Source organism: Dunckerocampus dactyliophorus, chromosome 6, assembly GCF_027744805.1.
Source record: "Dunckerocampus dactyliophorus isolate RoL2022-P2 chromosome 6, RoL_Ddac_1.1, whole genome shotgun sequence".
In the NCBI taxonomy this organism is placed as follows: domain Eukaryota; kingdom Metazoa; phylum Chordata; class Actinopteri; order Syngnathiformes; family Syngnathidae; genus Dunckerocampus; species Dunckerocampus dactyliophorus.
Window position 1 is genome coordinate 20,237,913 of NC_072824.1, and position 17,575 is coordinate 20,255,487.

At 42.5% G+C, this 17,575-nt stretch overlaps 1 protein-coding gene across 22 annotated transcripts in view; it reads right to left on the reverse strand.

Annotated features, from left to right (window-relative positions):
- Positions 1 to 3,154: 3,154 nt before the first annotated feature.
- The window catches only part of LOC129182291 (receptor-type tyrosine-protein phosphatase delta-like), a 220,452-nt gene continuing 206,031 nt past the window's right edge, over positions 3,155 to 17,575 (reverse strand). For all 22 annotated transcript variants that reach the window (XM_054778214.1, XM_054778211.1, XM_054778201.1 and 19 more), the window contains 9 exons: positions 15,477 to 15,596; positions 12,139 to 12,293; positions 10,189 to 10,474; positions 6,273 to 6,451; positions 6,078 to 6,204; positions 5,847 to 5,972; positions 5,627 to 5,781; positions 4,733 to 4,868; positions 3,155 to 4,655 (listed from right to left, as the gene is read on the reverse strand). In XM_054778214.1, coding sequence (XP_054634189.1) covers positions 4,587 to 4,655; positions 4,733 to 4,868; positions 5,627 to 5,781; positions 5,847 to 5,972; positions 6,078 to 6,204; positions 6,273 to 6,451; positions 10,189 to 10,474; positions 12,139 to 12,293; positions 15,477 to 15,596 — 1,353 coding nt within the window. In that variant the 3' untranslated portion in view covers positions 3,155 to 4,586. The remainder of the gene's footprint in view (positions 4,656 to 4,732; positions 4,869 to 5,626; positions 5,782 to 5,846; positions 5,973 to 6,077; positions 6,205 to 6,272; positions 6,452 to 10,188; positions 10,475 to 12,138; positions 12,294 to 15,476; positions 15,597 to 17,575) is intronic.

Below are 17,575 nucleotides of genomic sequence, written 5' to 3' on the forward strand. Positions count from 1 at the left end.
TAGAGAAGCTATTTACGACCTTCTAACATTATGAAAGCCATCTAGACATAAAATAACAACCTTTAAAATAACACCTTTACACTCATATTACACAATACAGTAGCTTTGGTATTTGACTCTGATTGGGTATTTGTTCACACCTACAAATACCTGGGAGTGCATCTGGATGATGAACTGGACTGGAATGCCAACGTGGATGCTTCGTGCAGGAAAGGGCAGAGCCGTTTTCTTCCTCTGAAGGCTGGCGTTCCTTCAACATATGCAAGAAGCTACTACAGATCTCCTACCAGACTGTGGTAGCTAGTTCTCTCCTGTATGCAGGAGTGTGCTGGGGGAGCAGCCTCAAGAAGAAGGACGCCACACGCCTGGACAAACTGGTGAGGAAGGCAGGCTCTGTCATTGGCACTGAGCTGGACAGCCTGACATCTGCGGCAGAGCAAAGGACGCTGAGGAGGCTCCTGTCCATCATGGACGACCAGCACCATCCAATGCACAGCATCATCTCCCAACAGAAGAGCAGTTTCAGTGGCAGATTACTATCACTGCCCTGCCAGTGAAAGACTGAGCAGGTCATTCCTCCCCCACGCCATGCGGCTTTTCAACACAACAGAGGGGGAACGATAAAAACACACACAGGACTGGACTGATGACCTTATTATGTATTGTTATTATTTAGTATGTATTATGGCACTACGGACTGTTGCAGGACAAACCCTTTCCTTTAAACACTGACATCTACATTGAATAAGACCCACAAGTTGACCACACACGTTCTGTCTTTTTATTTCACTTGAGTTTATTTGTAACAAATGAAACTTGTGTCGACAAACAACAGAATTCCATACAGACCTGTGTGTTTCTTTTTTTTTTGTTGTTGTTTTGTATTTTGTCCCCATCCACACCCGGACAACCCATGTAAGAAAAATAAAAAGCACTTGTTGACTCAGAGCAGAAAATGAACGAACAGAAAAGAAAACATAAAAAGCTTACATTTACATACCAGTTGGAGGTAACCGATCCACGTAATACACACCATTATTTTCATGTCTATACAATTTATAAACTCCCGTTTTTAATCCATCTATGTGATACACTGGGAGGGGGTTAAAATGGAACACTTTTTAATTGTGAGACGATCTGTTTTTTTGTGGTGCAACAAAGCCACAATGTGATGTATTGCACATATTTTTGTGCCATAAACTGTGATTTCTGGTGTATTCTTCTATGATATAAAATCACCGTATATCCAATAGAGTTCACCTTTGCAATTACTCTCTGTGTCTGGTGTTATTTACATATACACAACCGTGAGCATTACAGGGTCCATCTCCACCTAGTTCAAGTAAAACATCTTTTTTGAGGGGGCTGGGGGCGGATCTAACGGAGATAAGAGGATTAGTGCATAGTAAAAGAGAGAAAGTGCAAGTCTTCCTATTACAGGTGCGACCAACGGGGCCAGGGGAGGGCATCTCCAAAGTGGTACCATGCATACAAACAACATGAGGGTCACCACAACATGGTGGAAACGTGCCAACAACTAAGATGCAGGTTCTGTTTGGCTGCTATAGTAGCACCTGGACTTTTGTCATGAAGAGAACATACAGCATATGCAAGAGAGGAGGGGAAACACACTTTGACCGGTTGGCTTATTTTTTGGTGAAGGAAGTAGGATCCACATTTGTATGCAAGAAAGAAAGTCATTTTGCATGACAGTAAAAGCCTTTGCTGTTTAGATGAACCGTATTTCCTCATGTAGTGACCACGGGGGCGTTCATTCAGGCAACTGCAGAGTGTAGGTGAACACGCATGACATTTGTTTGCCTGTTTTTGGTGAAAGAAGTAGGATCCACTCTTGTATGCAAAACTCATTACTTTAGTTTGACTATAAAAAGCCTCCGCTGTTCAGATTGCATTTCCTCATGTTTACTCAACTGCCGTAATCAGATGAACACATGACACTGTTGGCTCTTTTCACTGAAGGAAGTGGGATTCCTTGTTGTAAGCAGCAAAACCTCATTGGTTTATTTGACAGTAAAACGCCTCTGCTGTTTCGACATACTTCATTTGCTCATGTAGTGGCCATTTTATTTACTCAACTGCAGAGAGTAGGTGGACACACATGTTAGTAAAAATCTGCTGTTTAGATTAATCATGTTTGGTCCAAGACAGGCGTTTATTTACTCAACTGCATGGAGTACCAAGCATCCGTGGGGGCAAGCCTTTGGCAAAACGGAGCGCAGTACTTAGCTGAAACCAGCAGAGGCGCTGTTGAGACAGTATAACTTGTTTGTTGTTTGTTAGCAATCAAGTAATTGATGTCTAATTGGGAGATGGCATCGAGCGTTGGCCACTATTTGAGGAAATAGGGTGTATAGAAAGTCAAAGACTTCGTGGCAAAATCGTGGCAAAAAAAAGGGAAATGGCTGCCAATGTAGACACTTTTCGTAATAAAATATTCATCCCAGTTATAGCTCTTGCTTTTGAATATCTTTGAACTGCATTTGAGTCTCATTTTGACTTTGAAGTGATATGACAGCATTCCTTTTCGAGTGATGAGGATGAGGAGCCAGGCTTCTTTAGAAAAAACAACTCACGCTAGAACTGAACAAAAATATAACACACACGCGCACACACACACACACACACACACACACACACACACACACATACAGTATATATATATATAATTATATAGTGTGCATACATAAAATACACAAGAACCCTTGAACGTAACATTATCAAAATAGGCGTGTAATATAAGGCACTAGAAATCTAAAATGAAACTATTGATCTGATGCTGTTTGAGGAGGAGGAGATGCAATCATTCCTTGGTTGTCCGGTTACCGTGACGACAATATTGTCTATTGGGGGTGGTGACATGATAAGAGGAGGTGGGAGAAGGGGCAGTCTAGAAAATGATGTACCATCACCATCATCATCATCATCATCATCATGGCATGTGACTGCTGTTAGTGAGTGAACACAAAAATATATAGATACATCTACTTATTATTATTATTATTATTATATTATTATTATTGCACACGGAATCAGACACACAAGAGCATTCCAGTGAGAAACTTCTTGTTGCTCCAAAATCTTTGTGTAGCTTTAAATATATATATATTTAAATCCCCCCCCCCCCCCCCCCCACCCAAAAAAAAAACATTCCGTAAACACTCAGAACACAGATTTGTGATCTAGACTCCTCTCTCGTAAAATGAAGAACTTCTTTGTAATTGGCTGGTAGCTGCACACTTATTAATACTTGGTGGCAAGACAACCCTAAACCTTAGATCTTTACCCTAAACCCTGACCGTAGCCTAGACCTGAATCCTATACACTGAAACCCTTATCCCTAAAACTGAACCTGACTAACTACTAACCCTAAACCTAATCCCTTAACCCTGGATATTTACCCAAAACCTGAATGTCACCCTAACCCAACCCTGATCGTATGCTCTTAAAGACAAAGCATAAACCCGTACCCTAAATACAATCCTAAATCCTAACCCATAACCCTAGCCCTAACCCTGAAACCTTTACCCGAACACTGAACTCCAAACCCAAACCCTACTCTGAACCTATAACCATGGACCCGTAACACTAACACTGAACCCTAGACCCCTACCCTGACCCCCAACACTGAACACGAAACCATCCAACAAAACAGCCGTCATCCACCACCTATTAGGTGGACAGTTCAAAGTTGCTCATGCAAATACACTTGAGTGACTTAATGGTGGTACTTTTCCAAAATCTGTCAACGCTGTTCTCCCAAAAATTATTTGATTGGAAAAAATATATATATATTTTGATAACATAAAAAGCAGACAAAGTAAAAAAAAAACAAAAACAAACCAAAACTTTAAGAGAGCCCACTTTTTGAAGAAAAGGAGTCACAAGTATTGAGTTTTTGTGGTGAGGGTGGTGCTTTTTAAAGCTCTGTCAGTATATCCCTTGTCTTAAAATGTGAAGCCTTAAGTGGTGCGTTGTGTTACTATATGATAGAAATGTCTTTTTCATTCACCGGAAACAAGAGTCTGCTTCCCCCAGAAAACATCAAGAAAAAGCAGGGCAAACAACACTTCATGGTGTCCTTTTTGGGGCTGTGTCCTTAATACTGTGTGCTCCGTGAGTCTCCTCTTGGCGCTCCCAGTTGTCCCGGTCGTGTCCGTCCACAAGGCGTCCATATGATGGATGCCTTGGAGAGGAGGTCTAAAGATAGAAAAATCAAATGTCCTGTGATTCTTTATCAAGGTTGGTGATGCTACACTGGTGGTGGGTGAGGTGAAGAGTTCCACACCTCGACAATGTAAAGCAACCGAAGTGCCCCGAAACAGCGCTGAAACAAAGACAAAGTAGATTCTGATCAAGACTGACCAGACTGACTAGAGTGACCAATGGACGTGTTTGGGTGGAGAGACCCCTTGTCAAGAAGGTTGCTATGGCTCAGTTAGAGGTGCGATGAACCTCCTTCACTCTGCGTGTGCTGGCGCTTTCTTCACAGACGCGTCGCAGCCTAGCGCACTCATCCACAGACGACTGGACTAGCTGGGACGTGCTATGACAGACGGCCGCTGGGTTTATGTTGCATAGTGATCAAAGCTTCCCAGGTACTCCAGACTGGCCCGGTAGCAGAACTGGTACTGGTCCTGAAAAAGGAGACAGAATTAACCAATCAGAGGAGCTGAAGGACAGACATGGATGAGCAAGAGAGAACACGACTCACCTCTGTTTGAACGGTGGCGGGCCTCTGTGTGCGCAGCATCTTCACCGTCTGGAAGATGTCCACCACACCTTCGTACCTCATCCTCTCCAGCACGATGCTCAGTGTGATGAACACGCCGGTCCGGCCCACTCCAGCACTGTGGTGGGGGACACGCGTTAACAGCTCAATGTTGGTCAAGTGGAACGCTTTCAAGGGGACATTTTCCAGGAAACTTCCAAGGGAATTAGCAAAGGGACTTTCAAAGTATCTCATTTCAATAAAAAATTCATATGACTTATTAGAGCATTTGGGATACAGTGGGAGGTTTAGGTGAGGAGTTTTACCTTTTTTAGCGACATTTATTTATTTATTATGTGTCAATTCGGGGAATTTTTGATGATATAAACTTGTATGCAAAACATTCCTAACTATTGTGTCAAGGAATAGTCGCATTTGGAATATATTTAATTATTAATATTTGTATTTATATTTCAATCTATAGTTTATATTAATTTTATATTCATATTTTAATCAATTATATATGGTAATTTGGATGAATAATGTATAAAACCCTGCAAATAAACAGCGTTTAGGGTTGGGAAAAGTCTGAACATTTCCATGGGAAGTTTAGCTGAGGAATTTTGCAAATACTGATTTCGATTTTTTACAGTTTATTTAATTAATTGACTGTCATTAATTGGAATTATTTGAATATTTTGGATGATGTTTATAATCTGTATTGTACACAAACATCTGCATACAAACACATTTTGCTCTGTCACAATCAAGACTGCAAAAAGGTCGAATATTTCAGAGAACTTTTTGGAATTCTTTGTAGGAGGTCATAGATGGATGAGTAGGAAATGAATGCAAGCAAAGTGTTGCTGGAGGAAAGATGTTTTTTGTTGCTGTTACCTGCAGTGTACAGTTATTGGTCCATCCTGGCCAAACTGTTCTTTAGTTTTGTGCACTTGACCAATGAAATCGATGAATCCCTCCCCTGACTTTGGCACTCCTTGTTCTGGCCAATCTGTGAACTGGAATTGACGAACTGTTCGAGATTGGCCATCCTGGAAGAGAGAGGGGGCGTCACTTTATTCTTCTCGGAACCCTAAGAAAGGAGTTGATGGCTCACCCTGGCGTCGGTGACTTTGAATTCTCGGAGGATGTATTGAGGCATGTTGTATTCGGCCATGGGATCCACCACAAAGTACTGGTACCGAGCTGAGCGCTCTGCCGGCCAATACTGGTGACACTTCTCCTGCATGGGCGCACAAACCCTTACATCACTTATACACGGCATTTGTCAACTATTTACTCTGACTTCAGGCAACACTATTTGCTTTGTGTCCAACAGTGTTCTCACCCGTCCCATCTCTCTCAGTTTGGTGAGCATGACAACTATAGTGGAGTTGTGCTCCCACAGCATCCGCCAGTAGTCCTCCGTGGTCTCCGCCAATGGTCCTTGTGTTGCAATGTAGGCCTTCTGTTGCCTGGAAACACATTTAACGTCACAAAGAAGCACACAAGTTCGCGTCTGAGCACTGAAGGTGTGACTGACCTGTATCCATCAATGAAGCTGGCGTTGATGTAGTCCGACCCCTCCACCCCCCTGATTGGCTGCAGACAGACGCGGGTGGTCTCGTAGGGCATGATGTTGACCAGCCTGTTCTTGAACTTGTTGCACGGCAGGTTGGCACTCACGAAGCGTGATGTGTGGGCCTTGGCACTGGCCAGACGCTGGCATGGGAAAGACAGTAAATAGATTAATGATAACTGGCTAATTAATGTTTGGCGCCCCCTATAGGTGGTGCTTAAAACGCTTTGGAAGGCATGCTAGCATACATGTAATACAGACATCCTTGAAAGTTTTATAATCATGAAACAAATTATGTGGCTTATCGACAATTAGCTGCTCAGTTCTGCCCATTCCACTGCAAAAACATTTTTCTTGATGGTGGCCTTGTTTCTCAATCTTGCTCAAATTTTACACCCTAGTGCTTGTCCGTTCCCTAAAGGGGTGTAACAAATTTTCTGGTATTGAGAGAAAATTTCAAGTCAACCCGGCTAACAGGGTTTAATAACGGCACCACCATGCGGTGTATTTGTATAGCACAGGCAGCACAGTAGTGGTGGATGTTTTTCCAAATTTTCCCCTTTTTGTGTGCAACGGTTCGTGAGTGGAAGACTTGCACCATGGGGTGTCCTCATTTTTTCACACAACTGTGGGCGAGAGGAGTACGGACGAAATACCAAAAATGGAGGGATAAGGAGGAAAGATGGAAGGTGGAAACCTCACTGAAATGTTTTCTGGCACACTGCACAAGTGAAATGAGAAAAGTCCTCATGTCTTGCCAGGCCTCAGGGCATACAGTCAGCAGACAACACAATAAACAAGAGAATATTGTGGGATGGGGGCACATAAGAAAGACAGATAAGAGGAGGAACAAAGTTGGTTGCAGGAAACCACAAGGCCCCACGCTGTCTCACTGTACTGTACATGTGTGACCTGCAACTGATTCCGTAACCCCGGATCACACATGCATTGACGTGTGTGTGTGTACTCTCTTACTGGACCAGTGGATGACATCTTAAAACAAGGGAGGGAACAACAGCGACCGCAGGGAAACCACAAACTCCAGGGGGAACGAAACAATACCCCTTTGCTCGATAACAATGGGGTCTCTCAAAGTAGTTAGCTTCCAGTATTGGTGACTATGGGAACGCTGCGTGAGAAACTTTATTTTCTTTAAGGCAAAGAGCCCAAGCAGGAAAATCCCTCCTTGACAAACCCAGACCAGATTATTTTGGTACTTTTAAGTCTGGTTTTCATTGCCAACAATCAAGATGGTCTTATCGAGAAAATCCGGTGAAAACAAAGCATTATTCATCTTTATGTCTGTATGTCTACTTTCATTTTTCAGGCATTGTAACTGTAAGTGTATGCACATGCACTGCAACCAGCAACGATACCCATCTTCATATGAGGCCAGGCTACTTAAGACTACTCCTGTGGTCGGACAATTCGGTATTTGGCCTGAATTTGTATGTGAGAGAAGAAGCAGAGAAAACACTACACAGTGTTGTGCGGAGAGGTTCACAGCTGGGGGGGCACTGACTCTTTTGGGAGTTTTTTATGTTAATACAGGTTGATCATTAAGAGGGTAACAAGAATAATTCACTTTTGTTTAAAAAATGTTTTCAAATACATCTTAGTCCCATTGGTTTATTTTTTTTATCAACTGGGAAACATTTGTGGTCTTACCTTTGTTTGTGTATGAAGTACATGCACGCTATCCTTCTCCAGAAAAAGCTCTGTTACTTGGTTGTAAAAGTTTGATCACCTTCTGTTGAGCTTGGCTATATAATCCTCCATCTTGGCAGTCAAATTCATTAACTCATTCAGCAGAATATAAACACATCTTTCATGCATTTGACTTGTTGCTGACTCCAGCTGAAGCAACTGTTATTATTTATTTCAATAAACCTTTTCTTTAAAAAGCTGGCACTGGCTTTTCCTTCCTGGAAAAGGATGGCAGCGACAAGCACCTTCCAACTCATGCACCGCAGAACTGTGCATTGCGGACCCCAACAAACATACGTCTTACCACGGTCTGTTTGATCAAGTGTTTTTTTCCGGTATCATCTGACATTACCAGTGTAAAAGTGGTAGTATTATATGTAGCACAGACTGCACAACCATTCTTACTAAGGAAGAGTACTCGATCAATACTTTGTGTAGCTCATATCAGACCTAAATCTTTAAAAACTGCTAAAAAATTGTCTATCGGTGAAGACAATTTGTTAAAATAAATAGTGTTTATTGAATGCCTTTATTACATATTAAACACAGTTTAAACAATGTCATGTTGTCAAGGCATCTCTCCAGCTGGTGTGGAGAAGTAATCACAGAAGTTGGCTTCGCTGTGCATGTGAGAGCATCGGTCACTGGTGTCGCTGGCCACAGCCGTTCGTTGCCTCGATGTGTTTTTTTTTGTGTGTGTAGAGCCCATGAGACAGTCAAAAGTGATCAAACGTGTAATTCTCCCCTTCCACAGCTGCAAACTTTTCCGTGTTACACACCTCGCGGACTGTAATGTGTTAGGCTACGTTCACACTGCAGGTCAGTTCCATTTTTTTTGGCTTATTTGTGACTTGTATCTGATTTTATCAGTGTAAACAGTACTATTCCGATTTTTCAAATGCAACTAAGGCCTCGTTGGTATATAGTTCTCCAGGAACTGCCATATCCAAAATTCTTGCCCACTTTCTTCTTAATCTCCAACACGGAATCATTTGGTTAAGAAAATATTGACTCCCGCTGAACAAAATCCTTGAAACTGCCACAAATGCATTAAGGAGCGCACACACTGCAGCAATTTTTACTTCCGTAAACACACTGAAATGCGCGTGATGTCGTGCTGTTACTTTTTGAGCCATGTTCGTAACATCAAACGAGCATCTGTGTGTGTGGACTGATGATACATACGAGTGTGCTACATTCATGTTGGTTAAAAGGACAATAATGTTTTCAGAAGTTTTTTCTTTTAAACACAAGTCTTTAAAATGTAAGGATAAATAATAAGAAAGATACTAGAGAGGGGGGGTCCTGTCCAAATTGGCCCGTGACCTAAAGTCGGCTTTGAGTTTTGGCCCCTTGTGTGCTTGAGTTTGACACCCCTGCCTGAGAGGCTCCACTGTACTATGCCCATGCCGGATTTACAACTTCACTCTTCAGTGATGTTGAAAAGTGTATTTCCATGTGTTTGTGCAAGTGTAACACTGAGATGGAATCTGTTGAACGAACCAACCCTTGCATGTGTTTTCCATCAATGCAAGACTGGAAAAGACAGCACAGAGGGCGCAGAGTTCGTTGTTATTCTGGTGTTCGTCAATAGAGGAGGTCACCAGAAGAGGCTTTTTTACCGACACGCTTTCTGAGCAGACACGTGACATTTTTCTCATGTACGTAATAACAATAATAGAATATAATAAGAACTCAACTTTTGAGACACGACTTGTTTTTTCTTTGTATCCCTTGCTTGTCTCCTAAAACCATCAGTAAAATGGTCTTTCCTTCGGTGAAACCCCATAATACTTCTTTAATTCCTAAATTCCTGGGGGCTGCTGGAACTGGAAGAGCCTTTAAAACAGCCTTAGGGAATGTGCTGTCAGACACTATGAAGGTAAAAATTCCAAGTTCATACATACAGTATGCCCTAAGCAGCGAAAATTCATCCCAAGATTTTCCTAGGGGCTACTTTGGTGCGTCCTCTCAATTCACTTTGCTCATTATCTCTATGTATTTTATGCTGCAATCTTAACTCATTTAGGCTTGAACATAAGTTCTAGGATAATTAGCCTTATACCAAGCAATTTGGATAGCGCTTCACATAGATGACTTTCATGCAATAAGCAGTAGATGGATGACCTTCAGAATCTATGATGAGAAAAAGGTTATTGTAGATTTTGCTGACCTTGAACTCCAGCTCCATGCCGGTGACGTTCTCGCCAGGTTCTATCTGCGTCAGCCTCTGGATGTAGGAGTACAGATTCCTGGCAGGGACCTCCGTGTTGCCACAGGTGACGGCCTCCAGCAGCGCATCATAGATGAAGATGTACTGGTCCTCCGTCTGAACCATGTAGTTCCTCTGGGAGCGCATTAGCGTGACGTGGCCGTAAATGTCCACGGTCTTCTCGTGCTTTATCCGCTCGGCCATGGCGTCGATCACAATGAAGCAACCGGTGCGGCCCACTCCAGCGCTGAATAGGGAAACGGGGGAAATGGTGAAGTACAGTAAAATTATAGCATCTCACAAAAGTGAGTACACTACTCAGTTTTATTTGTACTTCACAAGGGACAATGCAATTACAATGAAACTTAAATACTTTAGAGTAGTTAGTGTACATCTTATAGCAGTATAGATTTGCTATACTCTCCAGGTTTCCCAACTGGGAAGGAATCCGCAGCTCAAGGTGCAGCGGTGCCTTCGTCCTGACAGTCAAAACTTACTGAGACATTTGGTCGGCAAAGCAAATAGAAACAAAACAGTCGTGCTGACCGAGACTTGGATAAAGGTACTCGCAGATGTAGACAAAAGCTCTTGTTGTTGTCATCCAAAAATTATTTTTAAAAAGTATCAGTGAAGCGGCTCTCGGAAATGTCCCAGCACCGACATATGTGGGTGGTTTCTTCTTAATCTGCTATGCAGGATCATTTGGTTCATTTTGGTTGCACAAAATCATTGAAATTGTCACAAACGCACCGAGGAGAGCACACTGCAGCAATTTTACTTTCGTAAAAACACGGCAATGAATGTGATGTTTTATGCTTTTGCGCATGCACGTCCCTTCCCGGGCGCTTTGCGTTCACATTGACAAGTCGCATTTTTTTGGTGATGTCAACGACCACATAAAAAATAGGATTTTAACAAAAAATCTATATTGGGCACCATACCCTGCAGTGTGAACTTAGCCTAGCATGGAGTCTCAGTCTTGCAATATTTTCAACAGAAAAACAGCATGAAAAATGACACAGCGACGAGTCAGCACTGGCATTAGACAGAAATACCTTATCTACATATAGTCCAAATCTAAAATACATCTAGAAGCCTATTCTAACACATTATGCTGTGCTGGTAGTGGAACGATGAAACCCTGAGCAAGCAACTTCATGGAAACCCTCTTGGCAGAATGAATCGGTGTGTGTGAGTGGAATGAGATTTGGGCCCATTGTCTGATTCACAGGCTGCCTGATATGGTAAGGCACATTATGACAGAGGCTTGCCCAGATAATTAAATTTGACTGCTAATCCTGTTAGATACTCAATCTGACTGCTAGCAAAGATTAGGAGGCGCTTCTCTGCAGACAACCTTTTCACCCCCTTGCTTCTCGCCCTCACCGCCCTCTTTCTTCCTTTCCACTTCCACTAAGTACCTGTCACAAAGTCTCCCACCAGCCACAACTGTCGTCAGCCTGGATTTTCTCTCCACCTCTCCTCTTCTTTAATTCAGTACTTCCATTCGCTGTGTCCAAGGTTTGACCTCACCTCTTCCCTGGGCTCCCACAGTCACTCTTATTCTGCTCATATGTCATTATTTAAACTCCCAGTCCCTCGCTAACTCTTCCTCTCAATCATTGTCTTTTTTCCTCCATTCTGCATCTCTACCACACTAATTGTTCCTCTCTGGAGCTTCTGGCCCACATTCCATCAGCAGCCTTCTATCCTCTTCCCCCTGGTTACTGCAAATAACGGCCTCCCTTCAGCTATCTAACAACACACTTCCAAAAAAATCCCTCCTCTGGCTGAGAAGGTATTTGAATAAAGATTTACGAAGCAAGGCCAGCTTGAGTGGTTAACAGTAAAACACTGCTCATGCAAAATACGTAAAATAAAGCAATAAAATATGAAGAAAGCGAGACACACCTGCAGTGGACGATCATGGGTCCTGCATCAGGAGGGTTGCAGGCCTTGACCCTACGCAGGAAAGCCAGGAACGGGGTGGGGTGCTCGGGTACGCCGTGGTCTGGCCAGGCGGTGAACTGGAAGTGACGAACCTCTCGCTTCTCATTGGAGCCACTCTGGATCAACACACACATTAGGGGTCAGGTTCCCGTGGATCATGCTGTGTTTCACAATGTCACAGTACATGTTTTAATTCATATTTCCTTCAATGAACTGCAAATCCCCAGTGGCGGCAGCACTCATGAGGTTCCAGACCACCACAATGCTTGATGGTAGACCAGATACAAATACGGTATCTTGCTCCTCACTTACAATGTCTACCATGTTTTTAGCTACAATACTGCAAAATGGACATTTCACTTCACAGCAGCAAAATTCTAAGTCTGATTTCCAGTCATATATTTTTTAACTCATTTAAAAGAACGCAAGAGGCTTAGGTAGCAAAAGATTTTCAGTTTTAGCAATGGTATGATGACCATGAACTAGAATGTCACTCAGTAAAATGCAGAAGTGAAGGAGGGTATTAGTGTTTGTCCATCTGTTTGTTAGTTAGCAGTCTACTGATGAACAGATGGGCAGTGCTATTATGATTCTAGGGGTTGGGGCTGGGTGGATGGAAATAATTCCTGTGGCTGGGTGTTTATCCAGATCCTTACCAAAATGTAATAGCTTCATGCACCACCAGTCTACAAAATTGATGTGCATGTTTTTTTTCTCATAATCCTGCTCACTGTATATTATCTACTATTAACTGTTACAATAACAATGATCAAGCCAATGGTAGTCGACAGATTTATGCATACAAATCAACAGGTGGCGCCAAATGACTTCTCCCAAGCAAGTCAGAGCTTTTCTTCTTGTCTCTCTCTCTCTCACACACACACATAAACTGGAGAGATGCACCTGGGACACCTTCTGGAAGAAGTGTCTCAAAGGTGATCAATGAAGCAGAGTCATCAAACAACTGACAAGCAGCTAAGAAATATGATATCCATTTTTATTTTTATTTTTATTTTAATCTACCAGTTGTTACACACTCCTGGTCAAAATTTTAAGACCAGCTGAAAAATTGAAAACATTTCCATTTTGCACTGTTGGTTCTTAAGGAGGTTCTAAATACAGCAGTAATGTAAAGACAAAAAATATTTTCATTAGCAATTTATTGCAAATAACCATTGAACTGAAATAGGCTGTTCATCAGTCTATCAAACAAAAACTAAAGTTTAAGACCATAGCTAAAAAAAACCCTGAAACCCCCCCTAAAAAAGAAATAACATTTTCAAAAAAAGGACTCAGTCATGAGTAGCTGCGCCATTTTTGTTAATCGCCTCAAAAATTGGTTTGGGCATGCTTGATGCCAGTGTTTCCAGAAGGCTAGTGGGAATGTTGCTCGAGGGGGTGAAGATGGCTTCACGGAGGGCATCCACTGTCTGGAGCTGATGTCCATTTTCGTAAACTTCCCTTGCCATTCATCCTCATATGTTCTCAGTTAGATTTAGATCACGGAAACACTCAAGATGTTCCAAAAGAGTGATGTTATTCCTCTTTTTTAGGCGAGCAGTGTGAAATGCAGCGTTGTCCTGTTAAAAAACCCAGTCATTACCACACAGAAAGGGCCGTCAGTCATGACAAATGCCCCCAGCAACATCTCCACATAGCTACTGTCGTTTGACGCCCCTGCACAACCTGAAGGTCCATTGTTCCATTGAATAAAAAAAGTGTGATGGTATGATGGTGCCCCCTCCACTGTGCTGTGTGAAAAACATTTCAGGTGGGATCTCCTTGTCATGCCAGTAACACCGGAAGCCATCAGGACCGTCATGATTCCATTTTCTCCAATAAAAGAATAAAACTTTCTTCCACCTTTCGATGTCCCATGTTCGGTGCTCTCGCGCAAATTCCAAACAGTCAGTTTTGGGGTGTTGAAGCGGATGAGGCCTGTGAGGAGGTTTGTTCTTAAAACGCTTCTCTCGCAGATGCCGTCTGATGGTTATTGAACTGCACTCAGCACCAGTAACAACATTCATTTGGGCTGAGGATCGTCCCGTATCTTGACGCATATCCAGTTCGCTCCTCCAGCTCATGGTCGGTGATCTTTTTTTGGGACTACCACTTCACTTTTTTGCTCCATAACAATAGTTAAAAATGACTGTCTTACTGTGTCCAACCTCAGCAGCAATGGTGTGCTGCGAGAGGCCTTGCTCATGCGGCTCAACAGTCTGCCTGCATTCAAAGACAGAAAGCTTTTTTGCCTTTGCCACCAAGAGATCATGACAGTGTGAATACCCGACAGAAAATGACATTGAATCCACATTTTTGCCAAGATTTTGGCTTTTAAAGGCTGTGGTCTTAAACGTTTGATGAGATGATGAACAGCCTTTTTCACTTTAATGCTTGTTTGCAATAAATTGCTTCCTCAAAACATTTTTGTCTCACTCCTATTTCTTCTTTTTGTATTTTGAGATCCAACAGTGCAAAATAAATCATGTAAATTCTTGCCAATTTTCAAAACTAGCTTGACATTGACGTTCTTCTATTTCGATCAACATTTGCAATAAGAGTGACTGTTGTAATTATTAGATTACATTCAGCTCCACAACCCTACCCTGTCTCTCTATTGTAATTTTGCCTCAAAAAAATATTTTTCCAAAAACTCGTCTTGACAAAGAAGGGTGAAGTTATTTTCGGGTCAATACAGTACATGTTTCATGTTGTATCATTTCATAATTCAATTAAAACTGGCACATAAGTAGATTATTCCACTGGAATTTAATGTGAGAACTATGTTTGTGACTACTAAATCACGCAAGACCATAACCAAAACATGTGTTCCAATGCCATCAAATGGTACGGCACATCCGATCTGTTGAGTGACCTATCTTCCAAAGTGGGTCAGTAGTCCCATGTACTGTAGTTCCATTTTTAATTCACATAGCAGAAAATAGCGCATTGGCTGATTAATACGCGCTTGGTGAGTATTAAAAGCAGCCGGAGGGTCTATGAGGTATTGACTGGAACAAACTGTGTGGTCCTGACAATGCATTGGTTTGTTTGCTATATGGACTACACTCACTGATCAAAACATTAGGCACATAAGTTGTGAGATCCAATAAAAGAGTTGCAGCAAACATGATAATGCTTAATTGTGATTGACACTAACATATACAGTATATACAGTAACTGCCAAATGGCAGCACGACAGTGCATCAACACGCCAAAGCAAGCAGCATAAATATTTGAAGGGATCAATAGCCACTCGTAAAAAAGTGTGTCACGGCCAACTGCACACGTCATGTTACCTTGTAAAGCGCAAAGGTCCTCACAGAGTAGGTGGCCAACTCCACTGTGTCCAGCAGAGTGACCTGGATCAGGCCGTAGGTTTCTGTACCTCGTGTTGGCCAGTACTGGTCGCACTTCACCTGAAAAGGGAGGACGATAAATGCTGTGAGACATAGTAAGTGCGTCTTTGTATTTGAAGAGAAAGAAGTGCATGAGCACAGTGTACAACACGGCTATTCAACTGGACGGCCCAGCAAAAGCAGAGCGATCCTGTCAAACCATAACCATCATAACCATCTTTAACTTGCATTTTTGCTCCTAGAAGAGTGCTCCTGCCATAAAGAGAATCTTTGACTAGCTTTTTTGCAGTAGGCCCTTAAAAACAGCAGAGTGCTCCTGCCATGTAGAGGACCTTTGACTAGCCTTTTTGTTGTGTGTCATTAAAACAGAAGAGTGCTCTTGCCATAGAGGATCTCTACCTAGCCTCTTTGCAGTTCATCCTTAACAGAGCAGAGCGCTCCTGCTATAGAGGATCTTTGACTAGCATTTTTTACGGTAGGTAAACAGTAGTGTACTCCGGCCATACAGTATAGAGGATCTTTGACTAGCCTTTTTGCGGTACGTCCTTATGAAACAGCAGCGCACATGTCATATAGAGGATCTTTGACTTGCATTTCTTCGATGGTTTGGATAGTTTGGATTTTTTTACATGAAGTTGTATGACATCCCCGTCAGCAGTGGACTATATCAACAATGACTTACACCCCCATTTGGTGCCACGAGTCCAGTTCTGGACGGATTTCCGTGTCGAGGAACGTAGTTCTGCTTAGTTGCTGGGTCCTTTAAGTAAAGAGTTTGGCTTCTCAAAACAATATGCGTTCAAAAGAATATAACGTTTGAATCATAAAAATGCCTCCTCACAAACCGCTCGGCGTTATACAGTATTTGTCTCCTGCTCTTTTTTCCGCTGTGGAACACACGTAAACCCGATGGCCGCGGCGCTTCTTCGTGGATGAAGATGCGAGCGTCTTCATCACATACCACGAAGGGAGAGGCGCAGGCACATGGCGGGAGACAAATATACTGCCGAGCGATTTGTGAGGTCTGATTTTTTTGAGGCAATTTTGTGATGCAAATGTATTACTCTTTTGAACGCATATTGTTTTGAGAAGCCAAACTCTTTACTTAAATGACCCAGCAACCAAGCAGAATGTTATGTTCTATGTTCCTCATCACAGAAATCCATAACTGGACTCGCGGGCCCAAATGGGTAAGTAATGTAAGTCATTGTTGATATAGTCCACTGCTGATGGGGGTGTCATACAATTTCATATCAAACAATCCAAACTATCCCTTTAAAGACAGCAAATGTCTCCTGTCACATACAGGATCATTGACTAGCGTTTTTTGCGAAAAGTCCTTAAATTAGCCGAGCACACGCTGTCATATAAAGGATCTTTGACCGGTGTAAAAATATTGTTTCTGTTTTAATGTATAACTTTGTTCCCGTATTTATGACTATGTTACGCGTTTGTGGTAAAAATGTGTAGGTATGACACAGCCTGAGAAGTCTTTGTGAAAATGTGGGCCAGAGAACAATTGAGTTGAATAGCCTTGGTGTGCAGGGATAAAGGAAGAAGGAAGGGGGGATTAAAACAGATCTGTGAGACTTTCAGACAGAAACGTTGGAAAATATTGTGCATATTGAGGCAACCCAGTGTGTGTAAGAGGTTTTAGTGCATGTGTGGAGTGATAGAGCGAGAGGGGTGTTGTGTAGCTTTCTAGGGTACAACTTGTTTGATATTCTTTGCTAAGACTCTGCACTATGAAGATACCGTGTTTGGCAAGTGCTCACAGGGATCCACCACAGAGCTGGAAAAGTGGAGTATCACATGGCTCAACGTGGCCTCAACATTCTGACCTCACAAATCCCTAAAAGACGACAACGATGCACGCCTCGCCACCCCAAACACCTTGAAATTCCCTTCCGTCATATGATCATACTTGTAGTTCCTCAGCTCAGCCTCAGAGACCACAAGGAGAGGGAACCATCCCAGCGGAGCGGGAGGTAGGAGAGCCTTGGCAGAATCAGGCCAAACCAAACGCTGCTCGCTGATCC